The 25,643-nt window shown below is 38.6% G+C and overlaps 1 protein-coding gene across 1 annotated transcript; it reads left to right on the plus strand.

Moving 5' to 3' along the window:
* The first annotated feature begins 156 nt into the window (after positions 1-156).
* polg2 (polymerase (DNA directed), gamma 2, accessory subunit) lies at positions 157-25,643 on the plus strand. The gene is made up of 9 exons (XM_052032934.1): positions 157-377; positions 2,946-3,618; positions 12,688-12,817; positions 13,490-13,595; positions 14,969-15,142; positions 17,377-17,517; positions 20,003-20,083; positions 20,948-21,048; positions 25,239-25,643. Exons 2-9 carry the CDS (start codon positions 3,135-3,137, stop codon positions 25,393-25,395), a joined length of 1,374 nt encoding a protein of 457 aa, XP_051888894.1. The 5' UTR covers positions 157-377; positions 2,946-3,134; the 3' UTR covers positions 25,396-25,643.

A 25,643-nucleotide genomic window follows, 5' to 3' on the forward strand; every position in this document is an offset into this window, starting at 1 on the left:
TGTGGAGGGGGGGGAAGGGGAGGAATTGTCGACGTTTCAGGTCGAAACCCCACATCAGGACAACCGCTGAATGTATAAATATCTTCTCCCACCCTCTCCAAGGAATAATAATTACCCCCAAATTGAATAAGTTAGACTTTTATGCGCGTTTCCTTTGAGACTGTGCGGCCTGCACCCACCCCCGCTCCACCAAGAGGCGACGGCAAACGCCGCCGAGGGCAGCGGCGCGAATGAGAGCGCATGCGTGAAACAACGCTTGGGTGCGGCCGTTGATCCAGGAAGTGACGACAGCGGAGTCGCGAGGCGGCTGGCGAAGCGGAAGTTGAGCTCGACCGTCCGGAGAGGCGGCCGTCAGTTGGCGGGAAGGGGGTTGTGAGGTGAGTTCGCTGAACGCCGGAGGGGCTGCTCCTCATTACAGCCGTGGGTGGCTCTTAACGTAGTGAGCCTTGGATTTGCTCCAACTTTGTCCTGATGTAGGAGCTCGACCCGAAGCGTCGACCGCCCCTTTGCCCCCACAGATGAGTCGTTTGTTTTTTTTTGCTCCAGATTCCAGCATCTGCAAAATTTTTTTGTGCCTACGTTAAAGGGCAGGCTCGGCAAGAAAGCAGCCTGCGTTCCCTGAAAGACATTAATGAGCCGCCTCCTTCTCCTGAGATGGTCCCTTGGGTCGAGGGTGTCTTCCACTCCAGTTTGCTTGGGTTATTAGATGGCTGGTGTAGGGTCCACGGGCTCTACGACAGGTGGTGCTTGTGGGTTTGGTTGGTAGGGATGTAATGCACGCCATTATGTTGGGCTTCTCTGTACTCCAGATGAAGGGAATTGAGGTTCTTGATACCACTCTGAATCCTTCTAAATATTGGGCTGAGGACGTTACAATTTTTCAAGGAGAAAAGTTTTGAGAACTTTCTGGTTGGGCCACTGGGTCATGACACTACTGAGCCAGGTGGGTTTTAACCACCATCTGATTCTGCTGAGGTTAAGTTCCATTTTCACAGGGAAGAACTTAACAGTACAGCACAAGGACAGTCCCTTTGGCCCACAATATCTGTGCTGAATATGATACCGAATTAAACTAAAGCAAAAGAGAAAAAGTTGGGAGAATGGACTCCCTTATTATACTGCCTGTAAGTTTGAATCACCAGCATTGGTGCTTGTGTTCTTAACTACACCATACTCCATTTGCACATCTCACCTATACTCAATGACCTACGCAGATTCGGCAATGCCTTGATTATAAAGTTCTCATCCTTGATTTCAAATCACTTCATGATCTTACCTTTAAAACTTAGAACAGTACAGCACAGGAACAGGCCCTTTGGCCCCAATGTTGTGCTGAACTAATTAAATTAGGAATCAAATGCCCAACTAAACTAATCTTTTCTTCCTCCACAATGCTCATAACCTTCCATTTCCTGCATGTTCATGTGCCTATCTAAGAGCCTCTTGAATGCCCCTATCATATTTGCCTCCTCCACCACCACCATTGACAGCGCATTCCGGGCACCCACCACTCTCCATGTGAAAAAAAAACTTGCCCCGCATATCTCCTTTGAACTTATCTCCTCTCACCTTAAATGCGTTCCCTCTGGTATTAGACGCTTGAACCCTTGGAAAAAAAGATACTGGCCTTCTACTCTATCTATGCCTCTCATAATCTTTCAACTCTATCAGATCTCGCCTCAGCCTCCGCCATTCCAGAGAAAACAACACAAGTTTGTCCAACCTCTCCTTATAGCATGTGCCCTCTAATCTAGGCAGCATCCTGGTAAACCTCTTCTGCACCCTCTCAAAGCCTCGACATCCTTCCTATAATGACGCAACAAGAACTGAACACAATAGTCCAGATGTGGCCTAACCAGAGTTTTATAAAGCTGCTATCATGCTTCCCCTCAATCATGAGGGTTGTACCAACCCATTTACTCATCATGCCTGTGCTCCCTGTCCCTCCCATTGTAGCAACACATCAATTTTCAAGGCTCATTCTTATCTTTAAATTATTTCAAGACCTGAGCTTTTCCCACCTTTGAAATCTCCTCCAAGCTAAGCAAATGTGAAGAATTTTTCACTCATCCATTTCCAGCTTCTTGTGCTTCTGACCTGAGCTGCAGATTCCCTTCTCTAAAGCTCTGTCTCTCACTTTCCTTTAATACACTTCTTAAACAACATGTTAGAATAAAGACAGCACAATTCCAGGCGTTCGATTCTTTGATTCATTGTTCAATTTCTACTCATTCACCATTGGATGATGCAAAAACAGTGTGATGTGACACAAAAAAAATGCATCCATAGTAATGCTTCATTCATGGCAGGATAAAGCCATAGAATTTGGGAAAAAATCAGGTCTTCAGTCACTATTCAGTGAAGCATTATCTGATTTCAGCCAGGATAATAGTGGGCAATACAGTATTTATAGTCCTGGTTGATGGGGAAATCTGTCAAAGCTTCTGTTGTGCAGGTTCTGATGTTCTATTTAAAATGAATGGGTACACAGTTCTCTGGAGGCCTTAAAATACTGACAATAACATTTGTAGCCATTGTACACCTCACCTGGATGAGGGTTTTATGTGTGACTCTAGATATTGAGAATTATTAGAGGCATTGTGACTCAACCTCATATCCATACATATAATTTCCAGCATGGATGTCAGTTAGAAATGAGAACATGGGATTACAATTTATCCTCCACAACAAATTATAGCCATTGCTGCTCTTGATTGAGATTACGTAACAATGCAAACCCCAAATTAATAAACTTGTAGCATAGTATTGCATATATAGTAAATCTAATTTCTGAATTCTGTGAGACCACGAAACATTTCTAGTCATCATTGCAGTGAAGTATATGTGAATCTGTAGTTTTGTTTAAAACAATATAGTAATCCATTAAATAGGAAAGTTAAAGACATTGCATTACTGTGAATAAACTTGAATTTTTTTTTCTACAGATGTTTTGTGGTATTAAAATCATTCTTCGCTATATATTTCCAAAATTGACATCATCGCGATCATTTTGCAGTATTTTCTGCTGTTGTGGATCCTTCAAAAATTACATCATTGGCTTTAAAGTACTCTAGTACTCTAGAACATTCTGAGGTGATGAAAGACTATCTACAAGGCCTGTTCGTCTTTTATGAATGAAATTTGGCATTATGATTATGAGGCAATGGAAGGTCTCCAATAAATTGTTCCAAAATCATTGGAAGATTCTTGGCCTTTGGCTGGGTTTAAGAAAATGCAGTAAATCTACTTGTGACCTTTCTGGATTTACCGAAACGTTGCTTGAACTTTGCCGGAGCAGACATTTTGTATCTGGAGATGAGATCACACAAGACATGCTCGTCGATGGTTCTTTTAATTATGGACATTTGGGAATGGAACTCAAGCGGAACTTGGCTACTAACTGGTGGGACTCGATGGTGTTATCTAGGGAACAGGTGTTTGGAATGCAGAGTCCTCATCAGTTGAAGGTGAATCAGAATTCTGACAAGTCAATGAAACTGATGGATGTGGCAACATTGCAAGTAGCATTAGATAAGAAAGATGCAAATAAAGAAGGAAGTGTCTCACTAAAAGACCTATTGAAGGAATACATCATATTACGACCTAATCTCCTGCAAGGTATAACAGCATAATTACTTATTAATTCTTTAAACTTTTTTCATTCCATTGTGCTTCTAGGATAGTTTGGTATGAGCTCCAGAGGACTTTCTGCTGGAACAAAATAACGTGATTGATTTAAATTTTTTCATTTAATACTTCTGCTTGATTTCAAACTACCTAGCACCTACACCACTCCCTTTCCTCGCTCCTTATCCCCTTGCCTCCATTGTCATCTGAACTGTGGAAATCTGTTAGGCCTGAAAATGAGAGTTAATCGTTCTTGAATAAAAGCATAAAATGCAGGAAATATTCAGTAGTGTCTTTGGAGACAGAAATTAGAGTTGGTATTTCCAGTCAATGAAAGGCCTTCATCCAGAAATGTTATCCCTGTTTCTCTCTCCACAGCTGCTCCCTGACTTACTAAACATTTATGATATTTATTGTTTTTATTCCAACTTTCTAGCATCTGTAGTCTTTTGCTTTTCATTTAATAAATTCATGAAACTAAGTAGAATCATAGAACCATAGAACACTACAGCAGAGAAAACAGGCCATTTGGCCCTTCTAGTCTGTGCCGAAACTTTATTCCGCTAGTCCCATTGACCTGCACCCAGTCCATAACCCTCCAGACCTCTCCCATCCATGTATCTATCCAATTTAAGAGTGAGCCCACATTTACCATGTTAGATGGCAGCTCGTTCCACACTCCCACCACTCTCTGAGTGAAGAAGTTCCCCCTAAACCTTTCCCCTTTCACCCTAAAGCCATGTCCTCTCATACTTATCTCTCCTAATCTAGGTGGAAAGAGCCTACTCGCATTAACTCTGTCTATGCCCCTCATAATTTTGTAAACCTCTATCAAATCTCCCCTCATTCTTCTATGCTCCAAAGAATAAAGTCCTAACCTGTTCAATCTTTCCCTGTAACTCAACTCCTGAAGACCCGGCAACATTCTAGTAAATCTTCTCTGCACTCTTTCAATCTTACTGATATCCTTCCTATAGTTAGGTGACCAGAACTGCACACAATACTCCAAAGTTGGCCTCGCCAATGTCTTATACAACCTCACCATAACATCCCAACTCCTATACTCAGTACTTTGATTTATGAATGCCAGGATGCCAAAAGGTTTCTTTACAACCCTGTCTACCTGTGATGCCACTTTCAGGGAATTATGTATCTGAACTCCCAGATCCCTTTGTTCTTCCGCACTCCTCAGTGTCCTACCATTTACTGTGTATGTCCTACCTTGATTTGTCCTTCCAAAATGCAACACCTCACACTTGTCTGCATTAAATTCCATCTGCCATTTTTGCAGTTGGTCCAGATCCCTCCGCAAACTTTGAAAGCCTTCCTCGCTGTCTTCAGTACGTCGGATAATAGACTGGATGTATGAAGGCCTAAAGTTGCTGCTGTAAAGTGCAAGTTGGAAATGAGTTTGAATCATTGAGTTCTATCTCTTAATTTTCTGTAATTCTTTCCTTTGCAAAACCTAAAACTGCAAAGTTCTAAAGCCTGTATGTTTTGGTTTTGACAGTCAATAGCATAATCACTTTTGTTGTTTTGATTTCACAAAGTAAGATTCCTATTCCTAAATGACATGTTCCATTCCATCACAATGAATTTTTTTTTTGGTGTTATTTGCTATGGGCATACATGTTGAAAACTTAGTATTTATTGTTGTTTAATTAGGTGCCACTTGAAAGGCTAGTGCACGAGATAAGTGTTCATGTTATTGGGTGGTGTGTTAACATGCATCGAAGACTGACTGTTTCTCTGACAACCAGAATGAAAGGGTCTTTATCCAGCTTAAAAGAAGTAACTAGTAGAATGCCCCTCATTTGGGTCCTCAATTATGTACTATCTATATTAATGAGTTGGAGAAGGGGGCAGACTGCAAGGTAGCCAAGTTTGCTGGTGACATGAAAAATAGGTTGCATGTGTAGCGACTCACCAGCCGGGCGAGTGAACCAGCTCGGCAGTCGGGTCGCACGGCGTCAGAGTGGCGAGGCCCAAGATGGCGGTGGGCCTTTGTCTTCCCCGAACGACGGGGAGAACCTGCGCGCGGGAAAGACTTGATGACGTAGCATATACGTCATTGCCGGTTACATTGGGCAGGAACAGTCTCCCATAAAAGGCCAGCGCAAGGCGGGAAAATAAATCAGTTCTTGTTTGGCAATCCTTCGACTAGCGTCTTGTTTTATTTCGCGGTAGCAACCGCTACACAGGCTATGTTGCAGTGAAGATAATTGGACTCTGCAACAGGATATTGATAGGTTAAGAGAATGGGCCAAAACTTGGCAAATGGAGTTTTACGTAGGAAAGTGTTATGCACTTCTGAATCAGAATCAGGTTTATTATCACTGTCTTCTATGACGTGAAATTTGTTGTTTTGCGGTAGCTGTACAGTGCAAAGACATAAAAAGCTATAAATTACAAAATAAATAAATAGTGTAAAAAAAAAGGAACAATGAGGTAGTGTTCATGGACCGATCAGAAATATGATGGAGGGGAAGAAACTGCTCCTGAATTGTTGGGTGTGGGTCTTTGGGCTTCTGTACCTCCTCCCTATACTAGTGTTGGAGGCAGTCCTGAAGAAATTCACCAGGCTAATCCCTGGGATGAGAAGGTTGTCCTATCACAAATGGTTTAAAAAGTTAGACCTGTATTCATTGGAATTTGGAAGAATGTAAGGTTCTAAAGGGATATGGCAAGAAAGATGTTGAGAGTTTTCTACTAATGGGTGTGTCTCAGATGTGGACATAGTTGCAAGATACTGGGACAGTTAAATGATAAGGGGTGGTTATTTGAAACTGAAGTGCATGGGATTTTCTTCTAGTAGAGGGTGTTTAATCTCTGGAATTCTCTATCCCAGTGGATTGTGGAGGAAAGATCACTGGAAGTACTTAAAGGTAACGTAGATAATTTTTTGAAACATCTGGGAATTGTGGGTTAAGTGGAACTGACATAGAGGAGAAGTTGAGGTCTGGGCCAGATCAGCCATGATCACATTGAATGGCAGGGCAGGCTTGAGTGGCCAGGTGGCTTACTCTTACCGGTGCTCCTATTTTCTTGTGCTTATTCCTTAATGAAAAGTCTGACTGATGCTAAGTTACTTGTACACTTTTCTCAGTTGCAAATTATTACAACTAGTTAGCAAGGCCAGCATTTGTCTGCCACCTTGAATTGCCCGTGTGGCTTGCAAGGGCTGAGGATAACCCAGAGTTAACCACAATTGTGTGAATCTTGTGTCATGTTGTCCAGGAAGGGTAAGAAGGCAGATTTCCTTCCCTGGACAATACGGTTTTTTTTAATCTTGCAAAGAAAAAAAATTTCGCTGTCCTCCTAACAGCTTTTATTCCAGATTAATTTAATTAACTATTAAATAAATTAATCTTGTGTTTTGATGAGATTTGATTTCTACCTCTGTATTTAACTCCTGCCCTTTGGATTACTAGTCCAATAACATAACCACTTTACTACTATATCACTGAAAAAAGTCCTCAAAGAAGGCTTTATTTGTTGATTTGCTGTTATAATTGGAGGTAATGTGGCCTCAGATTGATAATGTGTGAGAATAGTAACAATGGCAATCTCAACTATGTAATAGCTGAGGGAGATGTTTTTCTAATGCTCCAATCTTTTCATCAACAGGAGATGGATTTTTTTAAATAATTGTATCAGATAACTGTATTCCAATATTTTTATTTATTACAATAGCTGCATCAGATGATAATACTCCCAAAAAATGAAGGTCCCAGCTGGAAGCATAGTATAAATTGTGCTGTTTAAGCTGAATGAGTACCAGTCTGCACTCAAGTCACTACACCATCTTGTTACTCCATGCTTACATTATTTTGGGCAATTTCTTTCTTTCTTTCTTCAATCTTTTTATTAGTTTTCAAATTAATACAGATTGATATATAGCATCAATATTTATACATGTAATACAAAGAGATCAGGATAACAATCATAGCATATATAATCGTAAAGAACAATAAAATATTTTTAAAAATCTGTAGATCCAACGATCTCTTAGTAAATGAATATAATATAAAGGAAAGGAAAGAAAAATATTTATTATATAATTTTTTTAAAAAAAACCAATAAAAAATATTATAAACAATAAAAAACTAAACAAAAAAAAACTTTTCAAAAGAAAAACAAACAACAAAAAAAAGGAAAAAAAAACTGGGCTAAAATCTCTCAGTAGAAACAGAGCAATATTATGTCGTCAAGTCCGTCCAAGTTGGAAAGTTATTGAAAGGGGATCTACATCATGTGAAAATATTGAATAAATGGACTCCAAATATCTTCAAATTTAAGCGAAGGATCAACAGTACCACTCCTAATTTTTTCCAAGTTTAAACATGATATAGTTTGAGAAAACCATTGAAAAGTATTAGGGGGTATTGGATCCTTCCATTTAAGCAAAATGGATCGTTTGGCCATTAATGTAACAAAAGCAATCATACAGTTAGCGGAAGGAGATAAATGGCCAGACTCTATCCTTGGTAATCCAAAAATTGCAGTGATAGGGTGAGGTTGTAAATCAATCTTCAATACGTTTGAAATAATGTTAAAAATGTCAAATAATGTTAAAAATGTCCGCAATTTCTTACTACCCTAAATAGGCAATTATTAATAATGTTGGGTGTGTGTGCACACATGTGCATTTGTTCCTTCATATAGTGTGAAGATCTGTTAATTTTGTTTTTTTATATAGCTTTCTGGTTTCATTCTGCAAATATCTGAAAGTTTTGTGCTGAAGGGCTATTTTGGCATATTCAATACCCAAAGCAGCACAGCAGAAAAATGTTAGTAAAGCTCTTTGTTCATGAGCTAAGTTGAAGCATATGGCACAGCATGGATATGAAGTTGGTTAGGTAATGGACAACAGAGGGTTGTGGCACGTGACTGATTTTTGAACTAGATGAAGGTGACTAATGGTAATCCCCAGGAATTAGTGCAGGGGCATTGCTTTTTATCTATATTAAGGATCCAGACTAAAGGGGTATACACATCAAAATTTCTAAGCTTATGTATGACACAATACCTGGTTGTATTGTGAACCACAAAGAAGATAGTCATGGGTTGCAGGGAGATATAAACAGGCTGGTGGAATTGGCAGATAAAGTTTGATGCAGAGAAATATGTGGTGGTGTATTTTGGTGGGAAGAATGAGGAGAGGCAATAAAGTATACTGTTCTAAATGGGGTGTGTGAGCAGAGGAACCTGTGGGTATGTGTGCACAAGACATTGAAAGTGGTTAATAAGGCATATGCAATTCTAGGCTTTATCAGTAGAAAAACAGGGAAGTTATGCTGAGCCTTTACAAAACTCTGGCCTGGCCTCAGTTGGAGTATTGTGTTGATTTCTGGCTGCCATAAAAGGGATGTGAAGGGATTAGAAAGGGTCCAGAAAAGATTTAATTGAGTAGTTCCTGGGAAGAAGAACTATAATTACAATGAGAGACTTGAACTGTCGTCTTTGGAGAAGAGAAGACTAAGGAGAGATTTGACTGAAGTCTATAAAATGATAAGGGATCTGAACAGAGTGGATTGTAGCAGCTGTTCCCTTTGATGATCAGCCTATATGATAGAAAGATTATTAATTCTGGTTTCTTTCTTCAGCTATAAGACTTAAACCTTGCAACATCATCCACCTTATACACTAGTTGAATACCACAAAATGGCAGATTGTTAACTTTTGAGGAATTTCAAAGCTACATTATTCTACAGTAATAACTCCACAGTTATTCTTTGTAGCAATCAAGCTCCCAATAGGTAAGTTGATATCTGGAGTGGAATAGAAGCTCTAAAAGTTTTCTTTTGTTTCACAGCCAACCTACCGGTGCACCAACTAATTTTGCCTGTTGGTAATTGCTGCAGTATTCATATTTAGATTCATGATTGCGGGCTGAATTTGAATCTAGCTTCCAGACTTGAAACGTTGCTTGTAATTCTCTGCACCACAAATAGACCACCAGCTATTTTATTTCATTCCAATTGGGTGCATTGAACTATAGAATTTATAGAATGTGAAATTTTATGTATAGTTTGCCTTGATGGCAACTTCCAGGTAGCAGTTCTGCAATCAGGGAGGAGATTGAAGAGGGGCTCTGTAGGAAATCATAGAAGAACTAGCAACAGTTCTGCTATAGCAACAGGTGATGGCAGCATTGACCTATTGGATGTGATCTTCAATTGCATCAGTTGAGATTTTTAAAAATATTTTAAAGAAATTTGAGCTATGAGATGTGTGTTTAAAGATGGCAACTCAATTTTTAAGAGTAGAAAAAAGTAGAAATTAGGTAAATTAGGAAGTTAGTGACATGGTTGAGTGAAGATGATTTAGATTTTTAAATGTCTGGAATTTGTAGAAGGGAGGAGACAGAATTACGTGAACTAGTAAAGAATGATTAGTACAGAAATTGTGATCGAGTTTTGATTTCGATATATGATGGGTTTTGGGGAAGAGAAAGATCTTTAGAAGGCCACCTAATTATTGCTTAAAATCATAGAATAGTACGGCACAGTCCATTCTTCCTTTTAAGGTCTTTTTGACGAGTAGACAAGTTTTGCAAAATCACCTTAAACGTGTGCCCTCTGATTATCACCTGTTTAGCCAGTATTTAAAATTTTACTTGATTAAAGCCATAATTTTAAACGGCTCAATTCCATCCTTTCCTAAACTTCTCCACTCCAATAACAATCCTAGGTTTGCCAGACTATCCATATAAATAAAATATCTCATCCCTGGAACCAATCTAATAAAATTTGTTGCATCCTCTCCCAAAGCCTACACATCTATCCTAAATGTGGTATCCAGAATGGAACAAAAGAGAAATAAATGTTTCCTGCATGTATTAAGGTAGTCACACAGACCAAGAAAGTACCTAGTCAGCCACAGTTTATACTGAGTTATCTTGTCTTAGCTGTGGCAATGATCATAATAATCAATGGCAAGACAAAAATCCATCTTGGTTCTACTCTGCTATCCTTTCTTTATCTAAAGACACGTGGGAGATCCTATCCATCTTCTGGATGTTTTCTTCATTGCCTGACAACTCCAAATAAAATGCAGGGAGCAATGTAAACTATTATTCTTGGCTTTTTTGATCTCTCAAAAGAGTTTAGTGCTGTGAGTTTTGCAGGATTTTGGAGTATCCTTCTCAAGTTTGCGTACTTTCAGAAATTTGTCTTCATCTTCTGTCTGCTTCATGATTTTTAGTTAATAGTCTGGAATTTAGAAAGAGCTACTAACAACATTACTAACAACTAGTCTTAGTAATGATGACCTTAAAATGATGTTATTGTTGTAAAATTCCATCTGGCTCAATAATTCCCTTCAAGGGAGGACTTCAGGCCTACCATTGTGGTTGACTCTTAAATGTTCTCTGAAATTATGTAGCTAGCCACTTTGGCCACATACTGTAACCACTGAACATAGCAGGGAGACTACCTAGCATTGAGCCAGGCATGGAATTTGGTCAAGGCAAAATTGCTCCCAGCCCATTCAACTGTGCAAAATCCTCCTTGCAAACATCTGGAAACGAGTGTCTAAATTGGGAGAGCTGTCCCATAGATCAATGAAGCAACAGCTGAGATGGTTATACTGGTAAAATCACATCTTACAGACAACCTGCTAGACCCCTCCATTATCCTTGGGTACATCCTGTCCCATAAGCAGCACGTACCCACCAGAGGTGGTGGTACAGTGGTCTGCAGGTGTGAGGGACTAGCCCTGGGAGTCTTCAGTGTTGACTCCAGACACCAAGAAGTGCCATGCTTCAGATCAAAAATGGGCAGGGAAACCTAATTACCATTTATCATTATCCAAAATGATTTTCAGCAACTAATTATAACATTCTTAATGCAGTAAAAACTTGAACATTTCTAGAAATAAGAAATGGCCAATTCAGAAGTGCTTCTGCCATTTTAAAATAAAAAAAAATACCATTAACATTTTCATGTCATTTTTCTTGTGACAGTCCTTCTTACTCATTCTACATCCACGCTGACTATAGTCTCAGACGTTGACGTATAATGTAAAATGCTTGCCAATAAAATGTTCATAAAAAAAAAAATTCTTCCATTGCTCCAGGATAGTAGAAAATAAAACAAAATCAAGGATTTTCAAAATACTGACGTGGTTTACTACCAGGAGGAGTTTTCTTTGTCCAATTGCTACTGATTACTGGTTGAGCTGTAATTTTGCTCTAATCTAGGAAACATCAATTTACTCATGAAAACCCAAATCCTTTCATGCCCAAGCATACATGTCTGTCAAATGTGTGTACAAATTTTCATTTTTTTTCTCTTGTAATATTTATTTTTCTTCCACATTTTCCTCACATTCCTCCATTCACTTCACAACACATTCTGGTAAAGTGGAATTGGGACAGAAGGGAAATGCTAACAATCAAGTAACCAGTCAGTTCTTGGGGTAGGTGACAAGTGAAAGATCACATGGAAATCAATACTTGAAATTTAATAAATTTTCCTTCCCTTTTTAAACATTTTATATTGTTTAACATATTGGCATTAACAAACTAAACAATTGTCTTTGAAGATCAACGGGTATAGTGAGCCCCCTTTGGTGTAGCATAACTGTCAAAATTCCTGTTTCAGAAACTGTTCCTATTGAGGTTTGATTTGAATTATAATTCTTTGAGTACAAATGCACAAGTATGGGTTGTGTGCACAATCAACCTGGTCATTATAAAACTAGAATTCCAAGTAGGAGTTTCATTGCACATCATTTTCCGTCAATTGTCGTTTTGCCTTGTTAGGGGTGTCTGAGATGTACGTCACGCATAACCTTTAGGTGAAAATATGTGTAGATGAAGGAAAATTGAGACACGTATTTTGATGTAAGGGAATTAGGCATACAAATGCTTTGGGGAAAGTTGCAGGTGATTTAGGTTAAGACCAGTGTTATGATGTCCATAAAATGGATTTTATTTAAGGATACATATTAAGAGTTAAAGCTGTTAAGAATGAGGTTTTATCATTTATATCACATAGGTAATTAACTTTATTTTGAAGTCTGAACCTCACATCTACTACTTTTAATCTATTGTAGGAGCATTTCGTGAATATACCACATCTTTGAATCTTGTGAACAGGAAGTTACCTTTTGGTTTGGCTGAGATCGGGGTATGTTATCAGCCCATTCCTTCATCTAAATACTCCACTGTGTGCAATGCGGTAAGGTAAGCAATTCAAATGCAACATACAGTAGTTTCCTGTTTCATGAGCAAGTTATCAACAGTAAAACAGCATCATTTATTCACAAAGAAAGCAAATTCTAGTTTGTTTAAAATGAGGTCCTTGTTTCTCGCTGAATATGTGCTGACCCTCTCAATTCCCTCAAAACTTCTGTGATAATTTGGAGCACAAATTTGTACAGCAGCTTCCAATTGGGGGATTAAGTGTGAATTTATTATAACATCTCTGTTCATAATCTATTCTTTCCCAGTACCCAGTTCTATAGATTTTTTATAACTGTATCCACTGGAGTTGCTGCATCTGATGTATCCCTTTTTCAATTCAAAGTAAAATTGTTTTTCCTTACCACCTTTTTTGTCATCAACACTGAAATTTGCCTGTCATCGTCTTAATTCCTGGCAGCCTCCTTTATTTCTTAGAAATATGCGCCATGCCTCCTACTTTAGTATTGTTTGTGGAGTTATTGCCTCTATTCAGTTGATTCCTTGGGCAGAATTCGTTGCTTTTGAAGAAAAATATCCTGCTTTTCTTCTAAAGAGAAATGTGGCTTCGTGGAGCAAGCCATGAATAAAAAATGTTACTTGAATGAATGGGTAATATTGTAACAAGCAATTTCATTACTCTTTAGTAACTTTAGTCTCCCATTATTTTTAAAGAACTGTGGAGGTGGAATTGGCATCATTAGTATGGTTTAGTTCTCCTTGGACTTCAGGACGTTGGCTAGACTACTGGGTGCGTCAGCGTTTACTGTGGTGGAGGAAAGTAAGAAGTACCTATTTAAACAAAATTTATTTCAGAATATTTTTCTCTGATCACTTTTCAGTCAGTTACATCACTTTAATAATAGTTCCAGACAGACTTTATTCCATGCAACAATCTGCTGGAGGAATTCAGCAGGTTGAGCAGCAACTATGGGGGATGGTGGGGGGGGGGGAGGTGGTTGGGGGTTGTTGGGAATTTTCAGTTACAACTCATTCCCTCCCCCCCCCCCCCATACAGATGCTGCTCGACCCTCTGAGTTCCTCCAGCATATTGTTTGTTGCTCCAGACTCCAGCATCTACAGTCTCTTGTGTCTCCAGATTTTATTCTATATTTGCTTATTGTCATAGCATCAGGAATAATGGGCCGGATGTGGAAGTTCAATATTTTTAACACACAGATGTATAAGTTGTTGAATCTATTTTTGTATCCTTGATATATTGTTTTGAGGGAAACTGTTCCAAACTCACTAACAATCCTGTCTAATCAGCTATTATGATCTATGTAAGAATGGTGGATCATGAAAAGAAGTGATGTAAACTGCAGTATTTCAATAAATAAGCTGAAGGTCTTTCCTTTAGTTGTATCCATGTACTTTCTAGAGAAATAAAATATCTAGAATAAGCAGTACATTTAAATGATTTCATTAACCAAATCAGTATACGTTTTGTATCAATTAGGTCTGAAATTTGCTAGGTACTAAAAAAGGCTAAAATTTCACATTCATTAAAAACCAATAACACCTACTTTTCGTATCTCTTCACTACCTTCTCAAAAAATATGCAAGAGTCAGTTGCGTCATTTAAAAATTTCAAAAAATTTTTGCAGCTGGATCAAAACCACTTAAGAACTGAAGAGACTATTAATAGAGTTCTTTTTTGTTTGAAAAGTAGCAAATAAAATCTCTTAACTTTGTCCAAAATGTATCCGTTAAGTTTTGTTTCCTGGAATCCAAAGTCTGTTAAAATAAAATAAGAAATAGAAGCAGACATGGGCTATTCAACCCCTCATACCAAAATCATGGTTAAAACTTTTAGCTCAGCATCGCTTTCCTGTTCTAACCTTGTATCCCTTGATTTCCCTATTTCAAAAAATCTACTGATGCATGTCTTAAATATATTCACCAACTTAGCCTTAATATCCCTCCATGAGTAGAGATTTCTAAAAAATTCACTACCCTTTGGGTGAAGAAATTACTTTTCATTCTCAGTCCTGAATGGCTGATCCCTTAATCTGAGATAATGACTCCTTGTTCCTGACACCACTTTCTCATGGTTTTTTTTTAATGTTGTGGGAAGGACTGGGAAAGGAACAAGCTTGGTTATTAATCATTTAGTAAGTTCCCTTCTATCACTTTTATTTGGTTGTTTCGTAGTTTGCTAGAAGTCCATCCAGTTTTACAGCCATTGATTCCCAGGATAATGATGGAATTAAAGGAACTGCACTGTACTTCACTTTTCCTTGGGGTAAGGAGCCAATTGAGACACTGATAAATCTGGGAGACAAAGATCTTCTGCGTGAGCACCATGGAAATAAATCAAGCTTGCAAGTACGTGTGTGATCCTTGTTTATTTGTAGTGTAAGAGATACTATTAAACAACAGTGGTAAATTCTATATAGAACAGAGTTATTGTATAAAAGTGGCTGTAATTATAGTTGCTAAACTAAGTGATCCTGCTAAGAGTAGTAATTATGGGCTGAAGAACAAAGATTACATCTTTGGCCTCTCTTCATTTGACTTCTTCTGGATCAGAAGAAAGAACCATATCTGGTTCAAGTGTGAGGCTGATACTAATAATGAATGCTCACTTCATGGTTGTGCCACTTGGGTCATGTGTTAACTTACTGAATTGAGTCAAAGTTCAAATCCATCTCTGACAGGCATCTAATCTTGGTCAGCACTTCACTGTAATACTAAGAGAATGTTGTTTTGTCAGAAGTATCATCCTAAATGAGACTTCGAATCATATAATGGTTACAGCACAGAAGGAGGCCATTCACCCATTCATGTCAGTGCTGGCTCTCTACAGAGCATTTCTTTAGTTCCACCCTCTGGTTCTTTCTCTGTAACCTTGCAATTTTTCCCCCACTGTATAAATACCCAATTGTCTCTTAAAGGCCACGGTGGAACTTGCCTCCGCCACATCTGCAGGTGTTGCATTCCAGATTCCAGCTGAACAACAATTTTAAAAAGTTTTTCCTCATGTCAACTGAATTCTCTTCCTCATAATTTTATACCTGTGACCTGTAGTTCTCCACCCCTCCATCTAAGAGAATAGCCTGTTCGGACTCCTCAGCATTTTATATACTTTCATCAAATCTTCCCTCAGCCTTCTCTTTTTCAAAGGAAACAATCCCACTCTCTCCAATCAGTCCCTTATCCCAAGAACCACTTGTGTAAACCTTTTCTGAACATTTTCTAATACCTTCACATCCTTTCCATACATGGTGACCAGAATTGAACACAGTACTCTAGATGAAGCTGGATCAGAGATTTATAAAGGTTTAGCATAACTGCACTGTTTTTACACTCTCTGTCTCTACTCAGAATGCCCAGAAATACATATGTCTTCTTAACCACTTTCTCAATCTGCCTGGCCACTTTCGATGATTTGTGTCCATGTACTCCCAGGTTCCTGTACTCCACCATCCCATTTAGAATAGTATCCTTTATTCTCTTGGCTTTCCTCATTCTTTTTATCAAAATACATCAGTTCATTTCTCTGCATTAAACTTCATCTACCCATTCTATCAGCCTGTTTATATCCTGTTGCAATCTATGCCTATCCTATGACTATGACTATCCTCTTTGCAGTTCATAATACTGCCCAGTTCAACTTTAGAAAGTTTGCACCCTATCTAGGTTATTAATATCAATCAATGAGAAACAATTTCAATAATACTGATCCCTGGGCAATGCCACTGTTTACCTTCCTCTGCTGTTGATTGCTTAGCCAACTTTGTATCAATGCTGTCAATATTCCTTTTATGTTATATGCTTCAATTTTGCTGCTAAGATGGTTATCAAAATCATTCTGGTTGTCCATGTGGACTACGTTATCTTCATCAATTCTATCTGTAATCTCATCAAGAAAGAAACCTTACCACATTGGTTAAACACTATTTCCCTTAACAGATCTGGACGAATTTGCCTTAATTTTCCATCAGGTGACTTTTAACCCTGTTCCGGTTCAATGCCTCTAAAGCTTTTCAGCACCGCAGCTAAACCGACTGGCTATTGTTGCTACTTTCTAGTCCTCTTGCACCATCCCATATCCAAGGAGCACTGTACGATCACAATCATTCCCACTGCAATTTCTTGCTGTACTTCCTTCAAAAGCACTGGATGAATCCCATGTGGTTCTAGTGACTTACCTGCTTATGAGTTCACTTAGCTTTTCTAATATTTGAATTGAGGAGTTGCTTGTTACAGTGATTTGGCTGGAATTGGCATGGTTTGAAGAGCATTGATTTTCTTCTGGTGTTCAACCAACAGTCTGCCAACTAAACCACTAAAACTATTGATACCACTGGAACATTAACCAGTTACTTATCCCATTGCTGTTTATGGGACCTTGAAATGTAGAAATTGTGTGTTACGTAAAATGTGAATTTTGTGATATTTCTGAGGAACATGAAAAAGCTTTGTATGAATGGAAGTATGACATGAGTGATTTCAGAAGAGGGGAGAAAAGATGAGAGTTTGAAGGTGAGCAAATGACATTTAACCGATGCTAACTCGTACATCAGTGCTTCCTAGAACTTGTTTATTTTTCCTAAAAGGGCCGAGATGGGAGAAGGACTGTTGTTCCACATGTACTGTCAGTGAGTGGGAATCTGGATCGAGGAGTGATGGCATTTTTATGTGATTCACTGCAGTTGACTGAAAAAGTTGATTCTAAATTGAGAATAAATCAGAAAAAGGTAAGCCAAATGCTTGGATGTGTGGAAAATCAAGGACACATTTGAGGATAGTTTTGCTTTGTAGTTTTATTGAAATGATAGCCGTGATGTGTATTTATCTCAATAATATGTATTAGTCCTTGAACCAATGACAAGAATTCTTCTTGGGCCTCTAGAAATGCTGCTTCGCAGTTGGTCAGTAAGAGATATTTGAATATGAATGTGGATTAATTTTTTTTAAATACACAGTTCTGTAACTAGAGGCTCTGTCCTCATTTGGAGTTGAGCACATACTTTTGTAGAACTGCAGTTCTGTTGTAGACAGCAGTGCCAACAGTCTGCATAACACATTGTAGTTACTTTATATTTCTTAGTTGCTCACATATTAACTGAGTACATTCCACCAGCAAATCAGTGATACAATAAAACTTTGTTAATGTGCTGGCTTGGGACTTTGCGGGTGCCATAATGGCAGACATTCCGGTGAGTTTAAAGGGATTGCAGGATCTGGGGCCCAGGTTAGTTTTGAAGGAGGTTGGGAACTGGTATCTGATAGTGTTAGAGGGAGCATGGGAGTCAACACTCCGTGAGCCAGGTACCAAACAATCAGGATTTTGTCACAATTGGGTAGTGGATTATCAGAGGTTTATTATGTATCTTTGGCAAGATATTCCAATTTTATGGCAATGTTTCTCCCTCTTAGCCTTCGTACTTTTTTTCCATGTTGATTTTCTAATGAAATTGCACTTTCAATATTCTTTAACTATGTAGACTTTTTTTTGGATAGCACACCTTTCTGGCGAGTGTTTTCTCCTTGCTCCCAGTAATCTTTTCATTTTGTTTGACTGGTAAAGGAACTTTAAATTCATGAGAAATAGTTCTCTTAAATTTCATTTAATAATTTGACTTGGCAAGCACCTTTTGGTTGCTTTGCTTTTGCATTTATTACTTGCTTTACTTTGTTTGCAAAGGCGTGAACCACACAGGAAAGCAGTTTATTATGTAAATAGAGCACTTTTGATCTTCCAGTTGTGGAGATCTACCACAAAGTAAGCAGTTGCCCCATCACACTCATTTAGTTTTGTGATGTTTTCTTTTCAATAACGCATAAAAATGCAGTAGCTCTGGACTCTTGAAATGATGTGCATATGCACTTAGATATCTGTTACACTTGCCAGGCTTGGTTCTTCTCAGATTGGTTGGTATGGAAATACTGATTCAAATTTATTCATATAGCTAGATGGAAATATTTTTAATTTGGAAGGAAAACCAATCCTTAATCCTTTGGGAAAGAGAAAGGTTTAATATTTGGTTTCCTTGTCGAACTTACTACACAATGTCATATTATGCAGTCCCTCAGGTTCAAAGTTGATTTGTTTGCACTCTAGTTCTGAGGAATAGAAGATGAATTCTTTTAAAATGCAGTGGGCATTGTGTGGTAATTGATGTGCAATCTTGATAGATAGAGGTCTTGGTTCAATGGAAAGGAGGTCCAATATGATTAGTTATTTGCTCTTTTCCTCCACATTCCCACTCCACCAATAAATTCCACGGGGAGTTCAACATCAAACTACAGTCAGCAAAACCCAAGCAAAGTACAGCTTTGGAACTTCTTTGTTTGTACTGGAACACCAAACATAGTGGTGTTTAAATGCAGAACTGCTGGGAGTTGTATACCCTTTTCCTTGGTCATTCTCCTTCCTTCAGAACCCTCTTCCCCTGATCTCCCTATCTCTGTACCCCTTCCTTGGACATCCTCTGGACCTGCTTTCCTTGGACATCCCCTTTCCTCAGTCCCTCTCCCTTTCAGCTCCCTCTCCCTTCCTCCTTCGTCCTTTCCTGCTCAATTCCCCCAGCCCTCCACTTTGGCCTCTACCAATCTTGAAGATCTCATTCTCCAAGAATGAAGCCGTCTTATATCATAGCTGATTCATTGAACACATTCTGGGAAAGGTCAGGGGTTCTGGGGTAGGCAACTGGCTGCTGGGCCGCCAGGTCTGCTGGGATTACAAAGAGACACTGAGGAGGGCAAGAGTGAGCAACTGATTTGAAGTAGTTGTTTAAAGAAAAAAGCATAGACAGATCAGGAGAAATTCTTTTATGCATTGAAATGTTCTGATCCAAGAGCAGATGCAGTTGTAACTAAAAAGAGAAGATTAGATACCTGTAACTTGGAAAAAGGAAAATTTGCAGAGCTGTGATGAAAATCCAGTGGGATCAAGACCTGCTGATTATGATCTGCTGAGTATTTCCAGCATCTTTATGTTTTTATTTTAGATTTCCAGCCCCTGCAATTTTCTTTTTGATTTTCAACTCTTTCAGTGAGCTGTTGCAGGCATGGTGGGCTGGCTGACTTCTCGTGCTGCATTACTGTAAGATTCAGTTCTAGAACTACATTAGTGCCATTCAGTACACTTATTTAAGGATGTTATTCAACAGCTTTCTCGGATGCCAGGTGCTTGCTTTGAAAATAGCTAAAGTTAACATCCTTGTTTCTTTTTTTTAGGTGCTAAAGCTTCATCCATTTCTAGCTCCATTTAAAGTAGCTTTGGACATGGGCAAAGGACCTACAATTGAGTTGCGTCAGGTATGTTGGGTTTTCTTATGAAACCAAAGTCATGGAGATTTGCCTTAATTGCATTGTCTTTATCATTAATCAAGTCTTAATTGCATTGCTCTATTCTGTTTAAACCAAACTGCACTCAGTCACCATGCACTGTAAGCACTTATGATATGTTTTGAAATTTATAATTCTGTTTGGAGCCATTCATTATTTCTGTTTTAGCTCTAAGGTTTTTATCTTTGAGATCTTTATGTCAGGAATGCTTTTGGAACTTAGCCCATCAACAGGATGTCCAAACAACTATGGGATACATGGTGCACTACAAAATAGATTATATATATATAAAAAGAAGGCTGGGACTTGCTGGAAAATATTGATGTTTCTTCCTCAAACTCCCAGCAGTTCTGCATTTAAGTACCATTATGTTTGGTGTTCCAGTACAAACAAAGAAGTTCCAAATATGTTGGCTTTACTTTGTTGGGGTTTTGCTGACGGTAGTTTGATGTTGAACTCCTTGTGGAGTCAATTGGTGGAGTGTGAACAAACTTCAAGTTGTGGCGAATCCTAACACATGGAATCTACTGCTGATCTTGTGTTGAGTTAGATTTGGCGCAGGAACAGCTAATCCATTATTTCTCTGTAGAGAAATGGCTGTGGAGGACATTAGGCAGTATACATATTTTTGAATTAATTGAGTTCAGCTAAATGTTTCAAGTGTTTTAATTAAAAAATTTTTGATTATCATTTTTTATTTTTAATAGCTTTTGAATGTTTCTGAATGTTTCCTATCTAGTCTGTTCAGAAGTATTTATAACGATTTGTGTTTATCAAACTTGTTCAGTTTTTCTAGTTACCTTTGTCATTCTAGCCATCACTTTTTGTTTTCAGGTATGTGAGGGGCTATTCCAAGAACTAGTGGAGAAAAAAGTTACAGTCTGGCCTGGCTACCTCGAAACTATGCATATGTCATTGGAGCAGCTATCTATAAAGTAAGACGTACTTTGCCATTGCTACTGAGTGAATAATTTCAGTAGGGTTTAAGTTAAATTGTGTGAAATACTTAATTTTATTTTAAAGTGTTTTGGTTTATATGCAGTTTAAAATAATCACGTTTCAGATCAATGGCCTTTTAATCAACTGGGAAAAGTTAGAGATAATTTAGGTTTAAAGTGCACAAAAATGCAAGGATGAAGATGGGAGATACAAAGTAAGTTAAGGGATGGAATGGAAGAGAAATTAATTGAAAAGAAAGTATAGCACAAAAGAAGACAGCAATAATTGGACAAGAAACAATAGACTGTAAGACTGTAATGATTCTTAGACAAAGCAAAATGAGCAGCAAGTAGTACTTTTTGTGTAATAGAGGGAGAGTATATTGAGTACAAAAGTTCCATACTTAACAATATGTACTTGATGATGAGTAGTCCACAGCCTATGGTCTCTGGAGCCACTTGGACACAAGTGACATTGTCTTCATTCTGGTCTTATGATCCATGCAGTGTTTCATTCAGTGAACATAAAAGCATGAGAAATAAGAAGCAGGAACAGGTCATTCAGCAGCTTGAGTCTACTCTGCCATTCAACAAGATCCTAGCTGATCTCAGCACCATTTGCCAGTGCAAATATCACTTCTCGTCTAATTCTATTGATTTATGTCTGGAATATACTCTGCATCCCCAACCCTCTTTGGTAGAGAATTCCAAAGAGTTGTCACCTCTCAGGTGAAGAAATTTCTTCTCATCTTGTTGAATGGCAGAACCCTTAGTTTAAGACTGTAGCCCCAGATTTCAGATACCTCGACCAGGGGAAAAATTAATTCTGTATCTACCCTGCCAAGCCCTTTATGAATTTTGTACATTTCAATGAGATCATCTTTCATTGAATGACAAACCTATCAACCCAGGAATCAATCTGGCAAAAGTTTGCTGCACTCTATTGCAAGTATATCTTCCCTTAGATAGCGAGATCAGACCTGTACGCAATATTCTAGATGTGGTATCATCTGGGCTGTCTGCAATTGGAGCTAAATGTTTATACACTTGATTGCAAATCCTACATAGCATTTCCCTTTTTAAATGCTTGGTAAACCTGCTTATTGACTTTCACTGATTCATGTACAAGGACACTCGGGTCCCTCTAAATACTGATACCTTTCGATTTCTCCTCATTAAAAAAAATTACACCACCTTTCTAATTGTCTGCTAAAGTGAATGACCTCACATTTTTCCACATTAAGTTCTGTCCACCATGTATTAGCCAACTCACTTAGCCTGTCTGTACTTCTTGAAATCTCTCTGCCTCTTCCCAACAGCCCACAATGACGCCAAGCTTTCTCTTGTCAGCAAATGGATAGATTATACTTGATCCCCTCATCTACATGCAACCTCCGTGTTAGGGAGTGGTTGCGTTCTTAGAAAATTGTCCGTATTGCGATTTTCCAAAACCCAATGCAAAACACTATTTCCTATCAAATCCCATGTTCTAAGTGGAGATGCGTTCCTTCAGGATGTTTTTCTTTCAACAGTAGTGATAGTACCACAGCTGCTGGTTCATGGCAGGGGGCCACTTTAAGAGATTGCCTTGTCAGTTTCCAAAGCAAATTCCCTAAGTGGCCAGCTGCTGCATTTGGAAGCACAAGTGACTGCATATGCTGTAATCTAGAGCAAAAAACAAACTGAAGCTGGAAGGTGATGGGTAAAGAGAGGGGGAAAAAAAGGCAGATAGAGCAGGTTAGGAGGGGAGGTGGAGGTGGACGGCAGCCTCTTGTTTCTCCACTTATCACCTTCCAGCTGAAAAACACTATGATGCTGGAGGAACTCAGCAGGCCAGGCAACATCCGTGGAGAAAAGCAGGCAGTCAGTGCTACGGGTCAGGACCCTTTTTCAAGACTGAAGATAGGAAAAGGGGAAGCCCAATATATATTGTAGGAGGGAAAAGCAGAGCAGTAAGAGGTGGACAAAAGAGGGGAGGCGGGATGGGCACAAGGTGGTGATAGGTAGATGCAGGTAAGAGATAGTGATGGGCAGGTGCGGGGGAGGAGGGGGGAGCAGATCCACCGGGGGATGGGTCAAAGGTAAGAAGGGGTAGAAAAAAGAGAGGCTAGGAAAGGGAAGAAAAGGAGAAGCATGATGGGTGTGTAGGGGCAGGGGATTATTTAAAGTGGGAGAATTCAATGTTCATGCCGTTAGGCTGCAAGGTTCCAAGACGGAAAATGAGGTGCTGTTCCTCCAGTTTGCGCTTGGAATTCTCCCGGCAGTGGAGGAAGCTGAGGACTGACATGTCAGTGATGGAGTCGGGGGAGGGAAGTTGAAGTGACTGGCAATGGGGAGATGCAGATCGCGGTTACAGATGGAGCGCAGGTGTTCTGCGAAACGGTCACAGTCTGCGTTTGGTCTTGCCAATGTAGAGGAGGCCACTTGGAGCACTGAATGCAGTAGATGATATTTAGGGAGGTGCAGGTAAATCTGTCTCACTCCCCAGTTGCATTTGCACAGCATGAATGTTAATCTTTCTTTACTGAACTTGAGGTCCAAAACACATCATTTGGTCTCGAGAGCCAAGGTCTCTGAGAATATTGTAAATTTGAAATGGTTGTAGCTTTTTATTTTTCATGAATACTATGAATACCTCTCCATTCCCAGAGCATCAAAAATAATTTGGCCTGTTTAGCACAAATAAAACTAGATACAGGTATACCTTAATTTCTTTGATGGATCTGTGGCAGCATTGTTTTGTCCAAATCCTCATGCTGTTTTTCTCAATGAGTTTGTATTACTGATGCAGCTCATAAGAATTCAGCAGTATCTTGTATTTTTTTTGATAAAATATGAACCATCTGTTTACTGATTTCATATTCTGCTAAGAGTTGTTTTACAGTAGTACTTTTTTCCAACTTTTCAAGCACTCACTTTTTGGTATTAATACCACCTGTTGATGCTTGCAAAACTTCACGGTATAGTTAGGATACAGAAATTGCTGTGTGATGCTATAAGCTTCAAACTTTAAAAATTTAAATACTTGCTGTAATCTGACCAGTAAATGTACTCTGCAACAAGATAATGAACTATCACTAATCTTATGCAGTTACTGTACTCTGTTTACTTAGACACCAGCTTTTCACTGATAGCTCCCGAGGTGACTCAATGATCCAATCCTACGTCTGTGGACACATCTACAGAAATTGCAGATGTTTACATGTGAGAGCTGCCCAGTAGCCAGGGTTTCCTCTTTCTTTCCTTTTGAAGCAAGCTCCTGCTTGGGGCACTTTTTGATGAAAATTCCCAAAGTTAAACTACAATCCAGTAAATTGGGAGTTGACAATATCTGAAATTGATCAACTCTTAAGGATTTCATCCTTTACTGAACAATGACATGCTCTTCTCTGAGCATGTATTGAGCTTGTGCTAAGTTTGATGAATAGTACTTCATCATTCAGCCAGCCACATTACAGCCTTTCATATTTGATATTGAGTTAAATTTTTAAAAAAGTGTTTCTAAGTCTACTTCCTTTGTATGACAAGATGTACTTTAATTCCCTTGGAGAGGATTGGCTATTCACTCTAAGCTGGAAACAGAAATTCTCTTAGATAAAAATGGGAGATGCTCAGCAGGTCAAGCAGCATCTGTGGGAAGAGAAACGGTCAATATTTCAGACTTGATGACCTTCCATCAGAATATTCTCTAACCTGTCTGATGGAAGATTATCAACCTTAAATGTTATCATTGTTTTTCTCTAAAGATGCTGCCTAACACATTGAATATGTCCAGCGCTTTTTTTGTTTTGATTTATTTCCAGCATTTGTAGTATGTAGCTTTGAAATAGTTTTTTTTCCCCTGTAGCTGTCATTTTGATCAGTTTGTTTAGAGTATTCTAAAATTTGATGGTATTTGCATCTTGGCCTTTTGCATATTCACTGTCACAAAGGGTTGGAAGGATTATTTCTATGGTAGAAAAATAATATCACACCATTCAGGAAGAATAAAGTTTAATTTATATTCGGTCAAAGTATTGTTTATCTAGTTCATAATGAAAATTTAAAAATAGAATGCAAAGGGAAATTCCAACTAAGTGGCAGACCTCGTGTTTCCTGATACCTTTTGCTTTCGTGCATAAAAATTCATTATCTTTAGACAATGTTCATATACTGCACCAAGTTCACTTAATTTTCTCTCTTGGCAGGTATGATGAGATGGGAGTGATTTTTACAATCGTCGTCAATGAGACTACACTAGAGAATGGCTTGGTACAACTCAGGAACCGAGATACAACCATGAAAGAGATGGGTCACATCTCAGAAGTGAGGGATTTTCTCATCAAGTACATTCGGGAATCTTGAGGAAATATTGAATCTTTATAATATTGATTACTTAAAATAAAGCCGCTGAACTTTCAGTGATGAGAACATAAATGATCCTTTAGGTCATTAACTGCATTCTAATACACAGCTATATATTCAAGTAGCTGCTTTATAAATTAACAACCTCTTTTTTTAAAATCATTTGTCAATCAACCTGAGTTAGTTGCTGACAGATGTGAGTTAATAGATTTACTTCATTTATATATTAAAAAAAATCACTTATCACA

The sequence above is a fragment of the Pristis pectinata genome, chromosome 18 (assembly GCF_009764475.1).
Source record: "Pristis pectinata isolate sPriPec2 chromosome 18, sPriPec2.1.pri, whole genome shotgun sequence".
Classification (NCBI taxonomy): Eukaryota; Metazoa; Chordata; class Chondrichthyes; order Rhinopristiformes; family Pristidae; genus Pristis; species Pristis pectinata.